Source organism: Phasianus colchicus, chromosome 5, assembly GCF_987193195.1.
Source record: "Phasianus colchicus chromosome 5, bPhaCol1.hap1.1, whole genome shotgun sequence".
Lineage (NCBI taxonomy): Eukaryota > Metazoa > Chordata > Aves > Galliformes > Phasianidae > Phasianus > Phasianus colchicus.
The window spans coordinates 22,600,460-22,622,930 of NC_143440.1; the positions used below are offsets into that span (position 1 = coordinate 22,600,460).

At 47.5% G+C, this 22,471-nt stretch overlaps 2 protein-coding genes and 1 long non-coding RNA gene across 14 annotated transcripts in view; all 3 read left to right on the plus strand.

Annotated features, from left to right (window-relative positions):
- Positions 1 to 7,752, plus strand: part of LOC149917797 (uncharacterized) — a 75,376-nt gene extending 67,624 nt beyond the window's left edge. For 6 of the 12 annotated variants that reach the window (XR_016466825.1, XR_016466823.1, XR_016466822.1 and 3 more), the window contains one exon: positions 5,999 to 7,752. Coding sequence is in view for 4 of the 12 variants with exons in the window: in XM_090140817.1 (XP_089996943.1) it covers positions 5,999 to 6,031 (33 nt within the window). In the remaining 8 variants the exon portion in view is untranslated. Of the gene's footprint in view, positions 1 to 2,273; positions 3,289 to 5,998 lie in introns of those variants that run through there. The other 6 variants (XM_090140816.1, XM_090140819.1, XM_090140818.1 and 3 more) reach the window with 4 other exon arrangements.
- Positions 97 to 4,387, plus strand: LOC149917798 (uncharacterized). The gene is made up of 2 exons (XR_016466828.1): positions 97 to 605; positions 3,207 to 4,387. It is a non-coding gene; the product is annotated as an uncharacterized LOC149917798 (long non-coding RNA).
- Positions 7,753 to 8,413: 661 nt separating the features above from the next.
- The window catches only part of HSD17B12 (hydroxysteroid 17-beta dehydrogenase 12), a 74,808-nt gene continuing 60,750 nt past the window's right edge, over positions 8,414 to 22,471 (plus strand). Inside the window, exon 1 of the mRNA XM_031593360.2 lies at positions 8,414 to 8,647. Within this exon, the coding sequence (XP_031449220.2) occupies positions 8,482 to 8,647 (166 nt within the window). The 5' untranslated portion in view covers positions 8,414 to 8,481. The remainder of the gene's footprint in view (positions 8,648 to 22,471) is intronic.

Consider the following 22,471-nt stretch of genomic DNA (forward strand, 5'->3'; position numbering starts at 1 on the left):
GGCGGCCCGGCCGACAGGGAGCGGGGTCGGGGGGCGGCGAGAGGCCGGCCCGGCCGCGGGGCCAACCCGGCGCCGCAGAGGGTTAACGCGGGCGGCTGGGAGTTGTAGGCGCCGCGGCATGCCGGGAGCTGTCGTAAACGCCGCCGCCGCGCCACGCCGCCGACATGGCGGCTCGCAAGGTCGGCGGCGGGGGAGCGGAGCCCTGCCTGCGCTGGGAGCGGAGCTGCCCGGCCCTTCCTCGGCGGCTGCCCGGCTCTCCAGCAGCTCCGCGGCGGGGCTGCGGGCGGCGGGGGGACGGATCCGAGAAGCCGGCGGGACTCGGCAGTAGGGATGTTTGGTCTGAGGACGAGCTGAGGAGGGAAGCGGCTTGTAAACAAGTGGAGTTAGAGTGAGGAGATGCTGCAGCGCGGAGCTGGGAGACGGCATCGACACAGGGGAGGCTTGGAACGTCCGTGTGCCCGCACGATGAAGTGAAGCTAAGATTAATGGGATTCGGTGATGCAATGGCGATCTCTTCAAGTAGAGCTCCGCGGCTCGGCAGCGAATTAGGGGTCGGAGCGGTAGGCAGCAGGACGGCAGCGTGACGCTGCTGTGGGGCTCAGAAAGTACGTGAGTAAAAAGGCCGCCCTCTGGAACGTGCTGCGGGAGGGCCTCCATCGGCTGTGCAAAATGCTGGTGTCGGAGTGCGTGGCTGCTGAGACCTTATCTGCAGCCCTGCTGATCGCCCACGTTCAGATAAACGGTTCCGAACAGATGCAGAATAGGGCTGTGGAGGTTAAGAAGAATGAAGAGTCTGCTTGTTGGGAGACAGAAAAGTTGAAAGTTGTGCGGTTTTTATGTATGGGAGGAAAGGAACTTGCAAGCTCAAGGTTAGCATAGGCAAGCTTATAAAACTGAACGCAGTTCACTGGAAATAGCAAGAAAAGTTCTCACTGTTGTTCTGTAAATGCCCTGGAGAGGTTTCAGATGGGCAAGAAAACTCAATTTCTTTTAAAATAAAGTTTGAAAAATTCAGAAAAGAAGATCAGTGTGTGGCTCTGCAGAATAGTGGGGAGTTTGGCTCAGGAATCCTGAATCTATTAGTCCCATCTATTAGTTCAGTGCTCTTGTGACCCAGCAAAATGGACTATGAGATGGATGAGTACTTTTGCAGTGGGCCCATTTTGATACGGCTGTTGTCATCATGCTTTCCTTTTCCATTATTCAAGTTGTTTTTTTTTCTTTGGGACCCTTACCAGAAGCAGAGTAGTTCAATTATATTCACTACCAGATGCATCTCGTGTACGTTCGGCATTATGTTTACAGAAAGGAAGCTGTGTTCTTTAGCTTGCTCACTTCAACGTGTGAAGTTTCTGTACATTTCCACCCTTATATATCGAATAACTGTTGAGGTGTACTCACACAGCTCTGCAGGACTTTCTGTCCCTGGATGTGCTATTAGTAGAAGTCCTCATGGAACAATTTTTAGGAAAATATTTAAATGAAAAACTGGAAGTCTTCTAGGGCAAGGCAATATTGCATTCATGAATGTCTGTACAATCAGCCCCCTTGGGATGTTACCTGAGACCTTATATCTTTCTTCTGCTTTTATTTTTAGGGTCTGTAGTTTTTATGCATTGCACTTAGTGCACTACCAAAAAGTTAACAGAAGAACGTTGACATTACAGAATGTTGCTCTTCAGACCAAGGCTGCCATGGTCCAGGCAGACATTTTAGATTCTTTCCTGGCACCATTGCTATCTGGGAAATCTCCATAACACAGGAAATTAAACAATCGTTGCTCAGCCATCCTTTTTCATTTTTATCTTTTAGTCCACAACTGTTCCAGCTTATTCAGAGAGAAAAAAGTTTTATGGAGGTAACATCCCTTCAGTGGTCAGTAGAAAAAACTAAGTGATCGAATCACTCTCTTCATCAACGCATGCGTTAAGTGCTTCCAGTGGCTCTTTTTCTAGTTGCTGAAACCGAGTAGTGAATAGATTATAGGGATTAAACTTCTTTCATTCCCCTAGAGGTGAGCAAGTCATCTGAAAATGAAAGGCTTATTTGGTAGGAGACAGTATGAAAGACTGAGAATACAAATATATATATATTATCTCTAAATGGCTTCTTGCACACTTGGTCTTTAACAGATGGTAGTATGTGAGCTGCAGACAGAAACTTGAGGCTCACAGGGCAGAAATGTGACTGAACTAAATCTATGAGTATGGAATGAAACATGCTTGGTCATTACTGAAACTGGATTCCTGAAACGTTTTTCTTTTATTGTAAGTTTGATTTTTTTGAAAAAAAAAAAAAATACCTGTTCATAGCATATGCTTTCTCTTTTTCTTCTCTTGACCTTTTTGAATTAGAAGGAAGTTGTTGTCTTTCCCACTGTAGTGCTGGGAATGCAGTACAAGGGCTACAGCCAAGGAAGATTTTCTGACTTGATGTGCTCAGGTCATCCTACAAGGCATTCCACTGCAAAAGGAGGCACTTTCACTGGTGTCACCAGTTACTGTCCTCCTCTTGTGCTGATGTTTCCAGAGGGATAGTGTTTCATACCCCCTGAAAAGGTGGCCTTCTGCATGGGAGCATTATTACGGTGTCTTTTGTCTTTTATGTAGTTTACTTCCTCAATCTCCAAGAATGAAAAAACAGTCAAAGGAGAGGAAATGATAGGGTAGCTCCCTTAGAAGTGCCTCTCCTAGGAAAAAAATAGCTCAGAACCCCTAAAATGATCATACAGTTGGTACAAAAGCTGCTGGTTGTTGTTATAGCAGCATCTACAGGAATAGAAATAGCAAGAAGAGAAATAGGAAGGCTGGCATGCCCTCACTCTCTCTCCAACTTGTGAAAATTTTAGGAAGGGAATTTACATATTTTGGAGCTACTATTTCAGCAGTGCCTTCTTATGCAGAAGCTTAACTAGAAATTTAATCAAGCTATCTTATTAGATAAAAATACTATCTGTACTTGTTTAAGAGTGGTGGTGGTCCTTTCTGTCTCAGGTGTTTCTGTGAGAGGAGTTCAAATGATTGCCACCATTCTTAACTGTTGTTTAGGGAGATGGCAGTTTGATTTAAACTATGAAGGTGTAAATGAGTTTTTGCTCTCCCACCATCTTGCACAAAGAAGCACTCAGAGAGGACAGACTTAGCAGATCACTGCCTGGCTCAGTTACAATAAATTCCCCAACGTTGTATTGTCCTTTAATGCTTCAGTTACAGCCCATGAATGGAAGACTGGAACACGTGGATGTCTTTTTGGCATCTGAAGCTGCCGAGTTGCCTGCTCAGGACATTGGTGAGAGGACATCCTCCTGTTCTGGCCCCTGCATTTATCTGCCTCTTAAGGATCTGCAACAGATTTTCTCTTCTGTCCCTACTAGTACCGTAGTTAACTCTGTGCCCTGCTGTTTCCTCAAATCTAACCATGAGTGACACATCTTGCTTTATGGGCCTTCTTTGAAGCATAATTCATGGTTGTGAAATACTGGCAGTGGCCAAGACAGAAAACCTTCTGGAAGTACCCACACCTTCTGGTGGGGCATCCAGCATGTGAATGTTTGAGGAAGCATTGAAGGAACAAGGACTTTTCTAAAGGATGTGATGACAAAGCTACTCCACTTGAGTATGGGAAAAGGGAAGTAGTTATGTGGAAGAGATGAAGTGCTGTGTGATTCCTGCCCCAAAGATAGGATCCAGCTGGTGCTAGACGAAGTCTGTCAATGGCAGCAGTTGGATTGGATGGAGGTGGGTGGAGGGCTTGGGCAGAGTTTCACACTCAGTACACTCCACAAAAGGATTCAGTGAAAGAGGGATGAGTGCGGTGGTGAAAAGGTGGTCATAGATGAGGAGAAAAAGGTTTCTTATCAAACGCAGTCCATCATCTGGGTCTGAAAGTGACTTCATCATGCAAGGTGACACTGCATGCTGGCAGTGGCACAAGGAACACACATTCCTGAACTTTGTTCATTTTATATGGACAAATATCTGTATCCCTTATCTACAGTTACGAAACTAGATAGCAGAGACATCAAGGATTAAACAATGAGAACACAGTATTTTGTTTCTACAGATGATATTTTCAGCTCAAAATCAATACATTTCAATTGGGCTGTAGGATTGAGAAAGGTTAATCTTCTCTTGCTTCAGCCCGTACTGTGTCTCTTTACTGAAGACGTTCTGGGCTTGGATTTCTGCAGCACGCACAACTATTAGGGTTGTTTTGAAGAAATACTTGCTTGATTTTCAGCGCTGTTGGTGATTGAAAAAACAGACCACCAAACCTTCATATGTATGTTTTTCCAGTTTTGCATGAGGAGTGGATCTGGAGCCTCGTAATAATCTCACTGTAATAATTTATGAGAACTCTGAACAGGGAGTGGGGAAAAAAAATAAAAGGAATTACAAGGTTTAGCAAGAGACAGCAGAGCTCATTTGCTAATTCAGAGTGAGAAGAAGTCAAAAATCCCTGTATAAAATACTAGAAGGTTATACTGCTGTTGATGTTGTTTCCTATTCTATTTAAGAGAAATGGAGTGGACATATTCATAAAGATCAGTGTATACCTGTGTGATGTGAAAATTACAAGCTGTAGACTTGACTAGTTAGTATGCAAACAACTGTCTTGCTTTCATTTCTGTTCAGCTTCCATTGCTACGTTTATCTAGTGTGATTAGTTGTTGAGAAATATGGGACTTTAATCCCTAAAGCATAAGGGTGTGCTGATGATGCCTCCATTTCTTTTAAGAAACGAGAAGATATGTGCAATTGTAGCACAGTGTGGTAACCTAAGAAGCCTCAGTGATTTAGTTTGAAAGACTTGTGTTTCAGGCTTGTGTTTACAGGTTCCCATCCTTCTGATAGAAACTATAGTCAAAGGTGTGCAGTGTTAAGAGAACATTAGAGAAACATTCAGATCAGAAATTGTGCCTGTTTGCTGGTACAGGTGCTTTCAGGAAGGGGAGGGAATACTGATTTTCCAAGATCCTTTTGCATGAGCCCTATAAAAGGGATGGAGGAGGTGCCTAAGAAAAGTCTCAGGACAGGAATCCCAAGCAAGATAGCTTACTTCAACCTGGAGCTGGGATCCATGTATGAAGTGTCCTGAGAGATTTAGTGACCTGTCCATCTGGTTCATGTAAAGAGTTTTTCACTTTAACTAGGCTGGTCAGATCCCATTCTTATATGCTCTTCTGCATTGTACACTGAGGCAGGGTGTCTAATTTGGAGCTTTGGATTTGGGCAAAGAAAAAGTGCAGTGCTCAGCGGTGCAATAGCCGGGCCCTGTACTGGATCTGGCCTCACTGCAATGTGTGTGAGTAATGGTAACAGAGTCATAAGAACAGAATGACTGTACGGGGGAGAGAGCTGCACTTGACTTGCTAGGGTGAAAAACATATTTGTAAAGGGATTCAATTAGTGCTGGGTACAAGAATGCCACTTAGTGAAACAAGTGATTGTACCTCTTTTTCAGCGGCAGAGAAAAGTGACACATCCTGGATAACCAGCAGTCCCCGTTCCTATTCTCGGTGTCCCTGCAGAGCTGATGGCACTGCAGGCTGGGTTAGTCAGAGCCGAGCGAGGGATGAGTGCCAGCCCCAGTGCGCTGTGCTGCCTGGCCACCCGGCTGCATGCCCAGCCTGCCACTGTGGGGGATTCCCAGCCTGCAGGGAGGGGCCCTCAATACTTTGGGAGCAAGGCAGGAGGCAGTGAGCACGTGTGAGGGGCTGCAGTGTGATCTCACCGAGATGTGGGGCTGCCTAGGAGGTACTTGCATGCCAGCAAGGTCACAGGAGATCTTGAAAGTAACAATTGAATGTCTCTAGTGTTTGGCTGTGCCCTCTCCATTCTGGTTTAATTCTCCTTTTTGCCTTCTTTAGGCTGCTCCCTGCCTATAGCTCTGCCTCCCTATTTTTCATTCTCATTTGCTGTTTTACTCACACATGTACTTACCCCTTTAGCTTTCCTAACTTCTTTCTCTGTTATCTCTCCTCTGATCTGCCACACAGTTGGGTCACCTTCCATGTGATGGAGCAATGTAGCTAAGCTGTAGGTTGCCTTACGCTTGCAACACTGCAGCCCCGAGGGAGATTGCGTCTGCAGAGATCTGCAATTCATGCCTGGATTGATAAGTGACGCTGGGGAAGCATCTTGGCAAGGTATTCTCATACATGTGTGTGCATGTTGCTGTGTGATCTCATTCAAAATGTCCGTCAGCTCCATCAGCTCAGCTGACTGGAGGCTCCTTCAGGCTCTGCAACAGCTGAGGGAAATGAGAGCAGGGCTGCAGGGCTTGGGGAAGAGTTGAGTACATCTTCGGAAGGGAGATGCCTGTTCCTGGGAATGTATGATGACCTTAAGCCAGAGATCCAAACCCTCTCGCCTGACCTTTGTTTAATTCTTTCTCTTCCAGTGAGTCCCGCTCCCTGCCTGTGACTCATCCTTGTCTAAATGCAGCCTGCAAGCTCTCGGAGGACTGCATTTCTCTCTGAACAGAGCAACATAAAAAATAGCAACGCTGTTGAATAACCAGTATTATTTTTTAACACAATTTTTTTTAAGGACCGCCTTGCTGTATTTGTGCTTCTCTGTCAAGAGATTTATTGGTTCCCCAAGAGAACAGTGGAGCAGGTTCTGTCGTGACCTACAGCAAGAAGGTAGTTCAGGCACAGGCTCAGGGGCAGCACAGCAGCAGTGCCGTGAGCAACAGACATTAAAATAGAAGGTGGTAGGTTCTGACAAAGGCCGGAAAATCTTAGCACCCACATACTTCCTTCCCCATTTCTGACCCACTTGTACCTGGCAGCATCCCTCTGGAAAATGCGGTGGCCATTATGTGGACATGCAGCTGTTCAGCAGGCTGCCCAGCTTCCCTCTTCCAGCCCATGCCTACACTGTGCTGCCCAACGGGCTGCTATTCTCCACAGATACCCTGTCTGTCCAATTACCTTCCATCCTGCACCTGAGCTCTGGTTCAGTCTGTAACTGGGAGCAGATCTCTTACTGAGCCACAGTGGTTTCTCTTTCCAGATGCAGCTGCAGTGTCCTGTCTCCTCATCGCATCGCCCTCTGGAAGACAGAAGTGACGATCAGCAGTGTGCTGTTGTCCTGCAGGCAGTTGAAGAACCGCTTTGACAGCTAGCAGGAGAACAACTATGCAGTGTAATCACACCTGTCCGTGCTCTTTCTAACAATGTACAGTAGCACCCTATTCCCAGTGAGGGGATGCTGTAACCTCCCTCTGATGATCTGTATTCTTCTCTGTTACTGTAACCAAACTTTCTTTCCACAACCATTGTGTTCCTGCAGAAATACCAAGGATTCCCCACGCAGATTAAGGTTCACAAATTCAGGAAGGGCTTGGACAGAGCAGAAGGAGAATGAAGTAATTCCAAAATATTTGCACTCTGGCTGATAAAACTAGGAGAGCTAACTTGGTGTGTGGGGGTCTGCTGTAGGATAGAAGGAAACCTGGGGGCAAACTGTCTCCTCTTAGACCTGCTGTCAGTGCTGCATGATAAAGGTGGATTTCCAAACTTAGCCATAAAGCTGCAGGTCAGCCAGCAGGACAGCGGCTCGTCCCAGTTCCCACTGCAGGCAGCATGGAAGCTGTGTTGGATCCGATGGGGTTTGAATCCTACCACAAAAACAGTGGTTGTTCTCAAGGTCACAAGCACAGCTTTCTGTTATGTGGTTTTGGAAGAATTATTGTGTATCTATTTATGTAAAATGGAAAATGTAAAATATATATATATTTTCTTTAATAAATCTATGAAACAAATCAACCTTTGTTTACGTTCAGTTTCTTTGGGTTTGATCCCCTTTTCACCTAGCGGCCCATGGCTGGAACCGCGCCAAGGCCGCGTTCTAGGCAGCGCAGTGCCGGTAGCGCATCGCGCCCGGCTCCGAAAAACGCACCCTGCCCTAAGGGCGCTCCTTGGAGTCCCGCGAAAGACGCGGTGCGGGGCCCATAAGGGGGAGAGACGCTGCGCGGGCGGAGCGGGGGCGGCCCTCCCACCAGGTGCGGAAGCGGCCCGTGAGAGCACGGAGGGGGAAGGGAGAGCCTGGGGACGTGCTCGGGCCCGAGGCGGGGCTACGGCATTTTATGAATGGGCTCATATGACGTCAAGAGGGGCGGGAGGAGAGGTTCCTCTTCTCGCCAATCCCGCGGGGTCTTCGGAGCGGAGGGCCAACCGGAGCACGCCAGCCACGTGACGGCCATCTTCCCCGGCCAATGGCGGTAAGAGAGCGGTGCCGACCACGTGGGGCGCAGACCGCAAGTAGTACGGGGGCGTGTGGCCGCGCGCTCCCTCCCCCCTCCCTTCCGGCCGCGCGAGCCGACGGTGGGCGGGGCCGACCGCGTTGCCAGGTTACCGCGTGATTGAGCGGCCCTTCAGCCAACGGCAGGGCGGCGGGGGCGGGAGCGGCGGCGGCTGCGGGCCGGCGGTGGCCGGGAGGGTTCAGTCCCGTTGCGGCCGCCTCCGCAGGCAGCATGCTGGCTCCCGCCGCGCTGCCGGCCGCCGGCCTGTTCTACTGGGTGGGCGCGTTGGGCGTCCTGTACGCGGCGGTGCTGGGCGCCTTCCGCCTCCTCAGCGGGCTGCGCGTCTGGGTGCTGGGCGGCGGCCGCGCCGTGGGGCCCCAGCTGGGCGCATGGGCAGGTGGGTGCGCGCCGCGGGGCGGGGGGGGGAGCTCCGCGTTCTGTCCGTCCGCGCGTGGCGGAGGCGGCGTCGGGGACGGGCGCGGGGCTTTGAGGGGCAGCGCCGGGACTCGGCGGGTTGCGGGCACGCTCGGGACCGCGCCGCTGTTCTTGCGCTCTCCGCTCCCCCGGCTCCGAAGCGCTGCTGAACGGGGGCAGCAGGAGGGCTGCGGGTCTGTCGGAGTCCGACCGACGGGTTCCTGGCGGCGCCCCGTCCCGATGCTCCGGCGGCGGTCGGGCAGCGCGGTTCCGGGCCGGGGTTGCTGCGAGGAGCCGCTGCGGCCGCAACGCGCGGGGCGGCTCCTGTGCGCGGAGCTGGAAGGGGCCCTGCTCACAACTCGCTCGTCTCCGTACGGCCCCCTCTGAGGGACCACGAGGAGTTACGAAGAAGTTCTGTGCCGTGGCTGCGGGAAGGCTGGCGTGAGGTTTGTGCAGGCGGTGTGAGAAACTGCGAGCGGTGCGTCTCAGACGGAGTCCTTAGCAAGGCCCTGAAATAAACTTTCTTCCTGCCCGGTAGGACAGCTGGCAGGCTGCGGGTGCTGGTGCGCTGTGGACTCGCAGCAGTGTGGCGGTGCGGGGCACAGCCGGACCCTATCGTGGTCCCTGCAGCAGCCGAGGAGAATCTATACGTGGGTGGACATCGGGCAGTGAGCATCTGCTCCTGGGAGGCGTGAGCTGAGAGTGCAGCAGCGATGCTCTGGGCAAGTTAGTTATGGTGTGACTGCAGCTAGCTAAGGCCCGCGCCTTCCTTTCAGATAGAGAAGTGGAGTGCTGCTTAGCAGTGGCTGGGAAGGGTCCCCAGCTCCTCTCTCTGCCGTGGGCTGCTGTGCGAGGCTGTGCGCTGTGCCAGCCCTGCGCCTTCGTGAGGCACATCGCACGAAGCTACGTGCTGCTGCCCACAGGTCGTTCCCCAGCCACGTCTTCAGCCAGAGCGGAGCCCTATGAGAGCGTTCTCTGTTAGTGCTGCACCCGATGGCTGCTGACAGAAACTCTTTCTTTCCCTTTGTCACGATCACGATCTCTGAGCGTGGAGAAGAGGCACACTGGCACAGCTCAGTCCCCGCTGCTGTCACTCCCCGCTCACCCCTTCCTGCCTTCCGGCCCTTCTGTGCATTTGGGACTGATTTATGAGTTCTTTCTTTGTTTTCTGAGCGGACTTGTGGTTGCGTACATGTAATTGGCTGTGTGCTGTGTCTGGTTGCTGGTGCTTAGGAGGAGGGGATGTGAGGAGGAGGAGCTACTTGAGCCGGTATTGTACTCGGGGAAAATGAAGTTTGTGCTTCTTTAAATAGCAACCGTAGTTACAAAGGGGTCACTTCTCCACTATGACATAAATGTTTGAAGGTCTTTGTGGGGCTTTTCTTTTTTCTTCTCCCCCTGTAGCTCACGCTGGCTTGGTTTTGGCTTCTCTGTGGCGAGCTGGGCTGGGTGGATGTTGTGTCTGTATGGGGTCTCTGGTTGCACCCTGTGAGAATACGCTGAACTCTGGGTCAGCTGCTCCACAGCTTTAATTTGCCTCATAAATTGATGGCAGAAGCTAAGAATAATATCTTCCTTCTTTGGAAAACAGTTTTGCTAAATAAACCTCGGTAGGAGTATGGTGCCAGGGAGTCACTCTGGCAGATGCAGCACAACGAGACCATTGCCCTCCCCTGCTCCAGCCAGGCAGGTCCGAAGGTGGAGGTTCTGAGGGAAGCAGTGCTGAGCTGGGTAGATGTAAATCATCAGCTTTAGGCGTTCAAAATACTCCAGTACTCCAAGACAGAGTGATCATTGATTTCTAAAATCTTGGTCGTGTCAATTACTTCATCTTTTTTCCTCTCTCAAAATGGCAAAGATTTTAATGAGGACATTTAATTGGAAGCCGGGTTTGTTTCAGTGAGGCTCTGAGCATCCTGATCTAGTTGTAGGTGTCCCTGTTCATTGCAGGACAGTTGGGCTAAATGACCTTTCCACTCAAATGATTCTATGATTCTAAAACCCTGGTTTTCTTTCAGGCCTCATGATTCTTTAGGACAACATGCTCTTTTTTCCCACTGCCTTTGGTACAAATGAGTACAAAATAATGAGCAGACATTTAGTGATTACAAAATGTCTGATAGCAATGATGCTTTCTCATGTGGTGAATACAGCTGTACAGTTGTATTGGGGCCAACAAATGTTTGCAAAGATGAGCTTGCCTTAATTAAGCTTCTTGGAGATTATGCAAAAATAACCAAATGCAGGCAACTTGCTCTAGATTTCTTAAAAAAGTATCTGTAAAAGGTCATTAATCAGAGTGGTGCATTCAGCTGCCTCCAATTTTCTATAGTTTGCTTTTAGCCAAAATCCCCACACTCAGCACTGACCCATTCTTTTCCTGCATAAATGCTGAGCACTAACTTTCTCCATCAGCAATGAGGATGGGTGAGCACTTTGCCTGCTCTTGCTGGTTTTTTCTTCTTAATGTAGACCAGGCTTTGATATGCATAGTCTGACATCTGAAAATAGAGACTTCTGGGGGATCACTAAGGAAGATGGGGAAGACAGAAGTAACTGGGTGCCAAGCAGTGAAGTCGGTATCAGTCTCTCTTAACAGGCGGGTTCAAGAGCCAAGACATGTCGGGTGATTCCCAAGCTCTGGTTGACAAGGAAGCAGGGCTAGTAGCCAGCTCTAAAAAGACCTCAGCTGTCATCTTATTATAATTTCTAATACATTGAGATGCTTATGGGAAGATGAAGTGACAGGCTGGATGTTGTGCTTGTCAAGAGTTTAAGTTTGATTCCATGTATAGGAATTTGCTTCCTGCAGTCCCTGGAAACTGTGCACTATAAAACAGACCCCAATCCTTATGAGGATATCGGGACAACCATAATGCAATCTCTCAGATGATAGATTATTTTAGTGGTAATTGAAGAGGTTTATGCAGAGGACGTTGGCTGTAGTCCTGGCTGGAGTGCTCACCAGGTGCCAACTGGTTGGTACCTTTGAACAGCTTTCGTAAGTACTGTCATTTTCTCAAGCTCCTTAGCATTATATGAGGAGTTCTGTTACTGGAAGGGTGTTTTCTTTTGTTTTGTGAAGACAAATTTAAATCACTGTTGCACAAATGAGTGCAATCATGCTTTGCAGGCATTTGGCACTGCGCAGCAGTAGTTGACAGACCACATCATAAATCTGTTGCAGATGAAAGCAGCCAGTCCAGTACTGTGCGTGGGAAGGGTGTAGGTAGTGGTGAAATGGGGAGGGATTCAGCCCTCTGTTAGCGCTGCTCACTGCAGGGTAGCAGAGGAGGGGCTCTGACAACTCCTGGTTTTCCTGCACCTGAGTGCCTGGCTGCTGTGGGCAGAGCTTTGCGACAGTTTTCAGTTCTGTCATTCTCTAGCAGAATCCTTTACTCAGGGATTTATCATCTTTGGCACTTTGGATCTGTGGCAATATTATTATTATTATTATTATTATTATTATTATTATTATTATTATTTAATGCTTGTGATTCTAGACCCTGTGCAAATACTCGTACACTAGTTGAGATAAAGCATGGCACTTGTCAAGCCAAAAAGTAATGCTGAGAACATATGAAAATGCACCAGCTTGCTTTTAACCCCTAGTTGTGACAGCTCAAGTCAAATTTTCAGACTGGAGCATGTACTGTTTTCTTGCATGGCTGTTTGCAAGGTGTTTGTGTGGGGTTACTGCATTAAATGTGCCAGTGGCTTCCATGGGGCTGGATGAGTGCTGTGCTCCCAGACAGAGCTGGGTTCTCTGACCCTGTGGCTCCATCCTTTCCTGCCTGTGGGACCTTGCCAGCTCCTGGCCTCTCAAAGAGGCTCTGGAGTCTTTAACAGAATCACAGAATTGTAGGGGTTGGAAGGGACCTCCAGAGATCATCAAGTCCAACCCCCCTGCCAAAGCAGGTTCCCTACACCAGGTGGTAACGTGGACTGCTGCTTTCGTACGCTGACATCTGTTCTGCTTCCTGAGCAGAATAAAGGAGTGAACCTTCTCTGTCATGTTTTCTACAGTTTTGCTGCCTCTCTGCTTTCTGGTTGCAGCTTTTAGGTGTTTTACTCCGCACTTGCTGTTACCGGCCGTTTAAAATGTCTGCTTAGTAGCATTGCTCAATGCTTGTGAAACTCTCCTGCTTGCACACGCCTGTGGGAGGAGGAGAGGCAGAGCGAGCGCTGAGCACCAGGAACGCACCATCCCATCCCCGAGCTGCTGCCTCCCTGTGGACGAGCTCCTGCAGATCGCTGCCGCTCTCGTCTTGGCACCTGCTCAGCCTTTGTGCTGCTGTGCAGCCGCCTCCGCCCGCAGCATCAGCCAGCTCGTCGTCCCCAGCTCCAGAGCTTAACCCGGTGCGATCGCTTCCCTCCTGCTGGTTTTTCAGATACCATTTTTATTTTTCAAGCGAAATTCTGGGTATAATTTTTTCAGCAATGCGGATCTAGCGTCACTGAGGAAATTTAATCAGAATACGAGTGGGCTTTGCCTTATTTAGCAACACTGAAGGGAGAGTTAAAAGGTCCTACTACAGCTCAGGCTGGAGAAAAGAGCTGTATGCACACTTCCTTGCAGAGATTCCAACTTACTCCTATGCCCTCAGCAACAGGCAGAGACACCTGAAGTCTGGGGTTTGGAAGCCTCTGGTGTAGCAGTACGTAGAACTGGAGGTGAGGTGTCCAGCGAAGCAGAGGCTGAGGAAATGGTGCTGTTCTTTTGCTGCTTGTGCTTTTTTCACTTTTGTAGAATCATAGAATGGTTTGGGTTGGAAGGGACCTTTAAGATCATCTAATTTTAATGCCCATGCAACTCCCACCCAGCTTATCTTTCCCAGAACCTTCTCATTACTCACAGTTGCTTGTCCCAAAAAGGCTGGGAGGTGCCCCTGCTGCTGGGGTTGAAGCATAGTCTGTGTGCAGTGGTTGCCTTCTAATTGGTGATAAGCACCTTGGGGGGTTTGTTTTATTTGGTGGTGGTTGTGTGTTTTTGTTGTTGTTTTTTCTTTTCCTACCTCCTTTCTATTAGTCTCTTCTTGTGCAACTGTGAATTAAGATGTTGTGGGAGCATATATCCCATCAGTCATGGCAGTGCCTGTGAAAAGCTGTACCTCTGCTTTTAGCAGGGCACTGTACTTAATGGCAAGAGCAGGGTTGGGGAGCTGAGCTCTGGGGATGTTAGCCATATAGACTTCCCAAAGGATTTTCATGTGTGTTAGAAGCTGCCACCGAAGCAGAAGGGAGAAGAGCTGGAGTGAGGGAGGAGGAATGAAGAACAGGATATTCTCAGTGGGGTGAAGGCTTATTTTATTGAGGGAAGAAACCGGTGCAGTCCCTTCCATCTGCCCAGCAGCCTTCAGCCTGCATAGCAGGGCTCAGCTCATTGCAGCTCTGAAGTCAGGTCTCTATCAGGAGCAAGAGGAGGAGGATAGGACAGCAGAGAGTCACTGAGCTTTTGGAAGAAGTGTCTGTCCCGTCAGTATCTGAACAAAACTGCAGTTGATTGCGTTTCTTAGTGTTCGTTCCTGTCCTCAGATATCCCGCTGTATCCAACCCAGTCTCTGGCACTCAAAAAGGGATCTGCACTCTGCTGAAGTTACAGTTGTGCTAAAAGCACTGTTAGCTGTTTTGATGTACCAAGTCTTTACATTAGCCTTTTCTTTCAATAGTGCTCATTCTGTCATTGCATCTCCATTGAACCTTTTGGTACTCCACACCTTTGTATTTGTTCCCAGATTCTCCTCGAAGATCCTCCATTCGATGGGTTGTTTCTTCATCTTTGTTGATTTTTGCCAGCTCTAGCTTTTTTTTTGTTGGCTGTTTGCTCCAACCTTGAGGGCCTTGTTCATATTCCTTTGCACCAGGAGCAGCTTACTTCCTGCCCTGTGTGATGGCAGCTCATAGGTGAGGTATCGTCAGTTACAAGAAGCCAGTGTGTGGTTTAGCAGCATGCCTTTCTCATCTGTTTGGCATGAGAAGAGGAGACATTAGACAGAGAGCTTTTCTCCTCCTTGTGCTGGCACTGATGTTTGCATTGTTCTGCTCTGGCTGAGGAGTCTGCCCTACAGAAAATTGCTTGGTTTGGGCTGCTTGTGCCCCTCGGACTGCTTTACTGTGTGTCAAACGAGCTCCAGTGCTGTGGCAAACTCATCAGCATCATGAAACTGTGTTGAGGAAGTCACTTTGACTTAACTTCCTTGGTTCACCAAGAAAGAGGTGGATTTTTGAGCTGCCAGCTGTGCAGAATGGTGGCAGGATCTCACCCCAGCTGGAACCTTCTGTTCCATGCTGTCTCTGGTTGTGGTTAAAAGTAAAGTGTGGAAGCTCTGATACGAAACACTGCCTTGCCAGCATACGAAAATAATTTATTTGTTAAGGGAAATATTAGAGTGATGTACAAATGTAGTCCAGCTTGTTTCAATCACCATGAGTAAGCTTTGGATTGAAATTGTCTCTTATACAGTAATCCAGAATGAGTCGGTGGGAGCTGCAGCAGCTCAGGAGACTTGCTGGCAGCCTTGCTCCTACGGGGAAATCTGGGGAGGCTTCTGCCAGGGGAAGAAAATACTGTGTTTTCAAGGGCTCAGAGTGAAATATAGAAGGCATCTGTGGCTGTTTCTTTATTTAGAGATGGGAAGGAAAAGGGAATGTCGTCTGAGCTTTTCCTTGAGTCTTTAACACAAACACTTATTGCGAGACAGAGCCGATCCAAATAAAACACTCAAGAATTTCTAAGGCGCTTTAGCGTAAGTCTCCCCCTAATGTTTGATGCTAAGATATCAAGTAACCCTTCTAAACTGATTAATTTGGGTATGTTAACATCATTTAACATAATTCCCCCCACCCACCCCGCCAGTGGTGGATTGAAATAATGAAAGCAAATGTAATTAAGAGTATGAGGTGGAAGAGACGTCAGTAATCACATTGTAGATTGAGCAATATATGTATCCTAGGGCCAGAAAGGCAGGCTGGCCTTCCCGCCTGGTTGGTCTGTACTGATCTGCCTCTGTCTTTCAGTTCCGAGCCCCTTTTTATGAATGGCAGCTTTAGCTCGATTGAGCCAGCTCCGTGTTCCTGCTGGAAAATCTACGGGTAGAGGGTGCTGGCGAGCACCTGAGTGATCCTTCTGACAATGCAGAGAAGAAAGACTTTTCCGAAAGGTGTGGTTTGAGCTTGTTTCAGCTTCTGCTCGAGAACTGCAGTGCACAAATGCAAGATAATCAGATGACTTCTAATTGGAACAAAGCTGCTGTTGTCTATCGGTTCCTAAAGCGTAAGCTGAGATGTAAAACACAGGCTTTAAGCAGAACATTGCAGAGTGCCTCTTGCTTTTAATCGAAGGCAGGGTATTTTTAAAAGATAAGTTTAATGGCTTTTCAACAACCCTAGACTCTGTTGTTTTTGTATGAGCCGACTGTGTGAATTGATCACTCCTCATCATCATTAGGTAACTTCTATTCCAAAGACTCAAGAAATTAAGATTCTACTTGTTTTACTTCTCTACATTTTTAAGACTTATCTTTGTAACATCTTGGCAGCTGAATAAAGGCTTGCCAGCTACATCAGCTTTTATCTGTGGTTGCCATTGCATCTTTTTAACAGCACATTATCTCCTGAATATACTCTGAAGCCATCTTTGTCTGTGATAACATGAGCAGCTATTTCCAGTGTGCCTGAGAGGGCTTTGCTTTTAGCAGGAATAACAGCCGTGTTCAGAGGGAGAGATAGCAGCAGGCCAAGAGCTGTTACTGGGATAGCACGAAGATGCTCACCAGCCCCTCCTGGAATGCAGAACATCTGCCAGTGCTTCCTTCTCCCCAGGAACACTGCTGTAGTGGTTGGTGGCAGCAGGAGGGCATGAAGCTGCCTTTCTGGGCAGGGGAAAGTGAGTGGCCTTGTACCAGGTGTTGGTCTTGAGTAGCAACAGGCAGCTCGGGATCTCGTTTGCTCCTTTCTGTGTTTGGAAACTGGAGATGGGATGACCTGAAATGTTGGATATTCCCACTCGGTAAGAATAACAGCATTGTCTTTTACTAGAAGATACAATATCTCTCTCACAAGAAGAAATCACTTAACATATGCTATTTTAAGAAACCATCTGGGCTAATTAGTGTTCTAAAGCCTTTGTTCTGTTGCCTCATTGAGGTGCTAGAGACTCACCTGTATTCATCAGACAAGTTTCAGTCTCACTTGCACTGGATAGGCTGCATGCAGTTTGATAGCATGCATTGGCCTGGCCCTCCTGCTTGGAAGCTGCAGGTACTGCCAGGTCTGCATTCCTGCCAAGCATTCATGCTGCTGTGGTGAGTATTTCCTGTCTCTGCATGCAAGTTTGTGTGAAATTCCCCAAATACTGCTTCCATACAGCCATTCGAAGGCTCTGCTTGTTGAAGTTCCTGTGCTCCAACTTTCCTCCTTTGGAGCAGGTTGTGTGGTTGAGGCACAATCTTTGTCATTGCTTGTGCTGTTCTGCAGAGTCCTTATTTTCCTACCTCAGTGTCCCTAGAGCAATTGCAAACTTCTTGGTGTACAGCTTGTTTTAATGTTGCTCCTAGCCAAAATGAATAAAATATCACTAGGTGTCTTCCTGCCTCAATTTCTGCTCTACTTTTGCAGAAGCAGTTGAGATCTCCAAGAGAGCTTAACTCCCTGTTCTGCATATGGCTTCTGAATGAGGTCTGTCTGTAGCCACATTCCCTTTTCCTCAGGTAGCCTCCAGACTGAGTTCTACCTGGATCTGTGTCCCCAGACACATCGGGTGGGGAGGAGGTTTGTGGCAAGCCCAAAAAACATTGTCTGGAGATCAGAATTCAAACAGAAATAGCTTCTGGTGTAGCTCTGGCTTCAGGAATACCTCCACTTTTGGGAAGGGGCAGGTGGAGTTTTGATTTATGAGGGTTTGGTGCAAAACCTACCAGGGTGCATGATGTGTTATGCAGAGCTCCCCATGGCTGTTTGGGAAACCTAAAGGGACCCCACATCCAAAGGGCTTGAAAAATCCTTATTCTACTTCAGTACAAAAATATTTTTTTTTAAAAAAAAAAAGGCCAGAGCATTTCTGGAACTCTTTCCATGTTGAGAATTTTTAGCTGTTGAAACAGTCACCCAGCAGAAATGTGTCTTAACGGTTGTCAGTTATACACGAGAAGGTTTTGAAAGATCTCTAAGAATGGAAATATCTTTTGGAAGGATTAAGCTTTGAATTAGCTTTGTGGGCTTTTCAAAGTCCTCACAGGAATTCGGCGAGGAACTCGAGCTGCTTCATGTTCCGACCGAAAATCAAGAGGTCAGAAAATCCCTGCACAGCATTGTGTAACTTCTTGTCATGCACAGCGCAGGGCAGGTGTATGTGCTGAGAGATATGCACACATTTTATCACTCCATGTATAAAATGTGGTTCTTTTTTAGGGTATCTGACACAAGGAAGGGTTATTTCTGTGTGTAATGTGCTGGTGCAGAGAGTGGAAGGCAGCAACACAGGGTTATTATATTTCTTGTAACGTGTTTTAATATGGCTTGAGCTCTCAAGTGAAAGGCTCTGGGAGAGCCCTTGCAGCTATTGCATCACTTGCCAAAAATAGAATCTGTGCTGCATAAGGCCGCTTGTCTGCAGTGTGGCTAGGCTTGAGGAAATTAATGTTTCTTGTGAATGATGTTCGGTCACTTCTGCTTCTCAGCTAAGCAGGTTTTTAGTCTAAATTTTGAGGCAGAATGAAATAAGAGATTTTCTTTTTCTGTCCCCGGGGGTGGGGTAGGTGTGAAAGTAGCAGTGTCCACAGTTCTGTCTGCAGCACGACTCTAAAAATACATTTTTAAGCTTACTAAAACTACAACCTAAAGGCTCTGGTAAACATGTTCTTATGCTGTAATTTTCTGAGGAGGGAGAGAAGAAGAATCTGCTTTGTGCTGCACAAGATACTGTCACTCTCATTGAAATTTAGGAGTGTTTTTTTTTTAAATTGCAATTATGCAATGCAAGCAAAGTAGAAAACTAATCTAAATTCTTATGAAAAAACAAATCCAAATCCTTTCCCCTGAAAATAGTAGGTATGTTCTCTGGCGTTTTGTTCTGAAATCTCAGTCAAGCTTTAACAGCAAGGGAGAGCGTTTGTATTCCAGTGGTGTTGCTGAACCAGACAGGTCTGCAGCACAGCGTTTTATTTTTAGACTCTGGGTTGCCATTTTTATCCTGTAAAAAATATTCATCAGCGTCTGGGTGACAGGCCATCAGTTTTTATAAATGTGTCAGACCACGTTTTCTCCACCTTTCTCTCTCTCCTTCTCCTTTTATGTCCTGCTGTACGCTATTCTTTTTTGAGGGGGGAAAAGGAGAGGGGTTGCGGGTTTTAATTCATGCATTGGATTTTTCAATTCACAGATCTTTAGCGTCACCCGATTCATTCATCTTCTGCACTTGGCTGCTTACGCAGCTTTGCTCGTTGTCTGTCATGGGTGAAGTGCTCCGGTGCACGGAGCCGAAGGTGCGGGCAGGGGGAAGCAGGACCAGTGCTTCACTGATCCCCTTGGCTGCCCCCTCCTTCAGTACACCCCAAATCACAGTGGGGTGGCTGCAGTGATGCAACTGAGAGATGTCCCCAACGTGTACCTAACATCGTGTATGTATATCTACACGTGGTAAAGGTATAGAAAATTACTTCCTGGTTCTCCTTGCAGTACACTCGTGTAGACCAGGTGACTCTTAAAACACAATTGTGGACACAATTCTTCTGGTCTGGGATGTGAGGAGGTAGCTGGTGCCTGCTGGAGGGAGCTCTGAGCCAAGAGGCTTTAGGATTAGGCAGCAGCTCTCACTGAGCCCAAACCTATAGCCCACGTTTTCTGTTGAAGCCAGAGTGCCGTGTGCTGCCGCTGCTTCCTTGTGTGCTGGACTTGGATCTTCCATAGCTTTTTGAAGGAATTTCTTTTTGAGCCCTTGAAGAGCCTTCCAGGTTGGCAGGCAGCTTGAGACCCCAATGTGGGACATGAGTTTGGCTTTGAGCGGCTTTCAGCTGCTTGTGTGTGCTGAGGAGGAATGGTTGCATAGAGAAGAGACAGACAAGGAGCAGCTTGCTGAGCTGAGTTTGCTCACGGCCCAGTGGGACCTGCCTGGAATGGTTATGGGTCGCACAACACTGAGTGCAAGTGCTAGGTGAAACCAGGGAAAATGGTGCCAGGATTCTATTGATAACTGAAGGTCTGAGTCAGCTCTGCCCTGATAGGTTTGGGTTTATTCATAGTTCTGAAAGCTTCTGAGATCCTGGGAGCACTGGTACCCAAGATGGCTTGTTGGGACAGGGTCAAGCTTTAATGTTATGCTGCTTAATGATAGTGTTCACAAATGGGAGAGCAGTAGATGGGTTAGAGTGACTGGTCATGTATTTCCTAGCTTAAAAATGTGGATTTGGTATGCTTAGACTTATGGTATGCTTAAACACGTGGTGGTAAGCTTTCTTAAGTAGTTGGGGGGAACGGACTGGATTTCCTTCTTTTAAAGGAAGTGTACAATGAGATCTTCCTATGCTGGTTCTTGGGTCCAGTGATGCATATTTGGTGTATGGGCATATGATATGCATAGCATCTGGAACAGCTTACGTGATCACCTTTTATGTATGTGTAACTAAAAGGTAGCTTACAGATTGGCGTTTTCAGTTACATTTCTGCTGCACAAGATAGCAGTATGAATTTCTCAGGGTTAAAACTTGTCTTTGCTTCTACACAGATAGGTAGCTATTCTGATTTATGACGTTTGTTCCTAAAAATCAAATTTCCCCTTCTCATTTTGCATACTGTGAATTGTAAGGTCTAGGAAAGTGACCCTGTGGGAGCAGGTAGAGCAGTAGGTGATATCCCAATGGAAATGGAGTAGCCCATGTATTTCAGATTTTTATCTCTTTGGCTGAGTTTGAAATCACTTCTGTAAATAAGAGATTAAGAATATGGGGCTGGACCTAACATATTTTATTGTTGTGAAGGGTAGTCATGCTGAGGTTGGAGAACCTCACCAGAGGAAATAGTGTAAGGAGTAAACACTTCATTGGCCATATGATGTGCTCTGACATGACTGGTCTGAGTGTTGTGTGCACACATCTGGCTGCTCCTGAGCAGGGATGAAGGTGTTGAATGGGACACTGCAGCCGTGGCTGAATTTTTGATTACTCCAGAAAGCTGCGGAGCTCGGTGGGGAGGACCAACGGGTTCTGCAGGGGGCAGCTTGAGGTCTGGATAGCAGGCTCAGCAGGCTGGTTGATGGGGGGTGATGAAGTGTCTGAGCAACTCTGCAGGTTGGAGGTCCACAGTAGCTGGACGTTTAAGGAAAGGGAAAAAGAAGTCTTGCCAATCACCTCCTACAGCATCACTTCTCTAGTGAGTGCTGTGCTTCCCAGTTTTCTTATTTTTGGTATGTTGTTGACGTACTGATGTTTCTACTCTGACTTGCATTTGAAATGAGGATTTTAATCCTGGAGATGGAAAAGGAGCATAATTTTGATATTTAAAATGTATTTAATTATTTTAAATTCATTTTAAATTCATTTTTCTAACTGCAAGTGTCTAGTCAAAAGACATTCTGATAGACAATCAAAGGGTTGCCTCAGTGTCCAACCTTATAACTTCTTAATGTGCCATATGTACCTGTTTAATAAATGAATTAAATTACTGGGAAGTCCATGACTTCAATTCAGAGGACAGAAGGAAAGCGAAATGTTCGGCATCTTCTCACAGTGATTGCTAGCTGGTAGAGAAAGCACCAAATCTACAACTAGCAGATCAATTCTGAAGAGAAGGAAATGGTGCTGTTTTTTCTATGCAGAGGGTAGGTAACACCGTAACTTCCTGTCACAGTCTGTGTTCCTCAGTGAATATGGAAGTGCTTGAGTAACGTGCTTTAAGTTATTGCCAGCGTGAATGAATGGTGGGGGTATGACTTTGGTTTGCTCTGCTGTGTGTAGAATGAACGCTTTGGAAAATGTAGCAGCATCCTATCCCTAGCAGTGTGCTTTCGCTGCTTTCTGTGTGTGGGCTCTTATATCTAGCTGTGGTCTGTTGGCTAAGTCCAGTTCAATGAAAATTTTTCTGTGCATGCCTATCCATGAAGCAGATTGATGGCGATGTCAGCAGCTACCCAATAGCTCTGCATTGCCTGCTGCAGGCTGAGCTCAGTGCTGGGAGCTGCTCTCCACCTCTCACCCTCTGCAGCATGCTCTCATTGAACCGGAGGAATATCTTTGCTGCACGTAGAATTATAGAATGGCTTAGGTTGGTGGGAACCTCAAAGATCATCCAGTCTCAACCTCCCTGCTGTGGCCACGGTTGCCAACCACTAGATCAGGTTGCCCAGAGCCCAACCTGGCTTTGAGACCTTCCAGGGCTGGGGCACCCGCAACTTTGGGCAGCCTGTGCCTCACCACCCCTAGAGTAAAGAATTTCTTCCTGATATCTAATCTTTATCTCCCTCTTTTAGTTTGAAGCCATTCCCTCCTGTTCTATCACTGTCAGGCCATGTAGAAAGTCAGTCCCGCTCCTGCCTGTAAGCTCAGTTCACAACATGTAGCATAGGAGCTACACTTACCTTTCTTTAGGGACTCCTGAGGATTTTTCATGGTTTTGAGAGGGAGTGTGGGAAATGCTTGTGCTGTCGTCTTGCACTTGTTCAAATGCAGAATGGGTAGGTCATCTCTGTCATCAGCTCATGGGCTGTTGTGTGATGGACGCAAGTCCAGGAAAATAGGGGGAAACTTCTTTCTTCCTATCACCTGCATATAAAAGCTTCCACCAGTGTGTTGTTATAAATTTATGAACATGGCTGTTT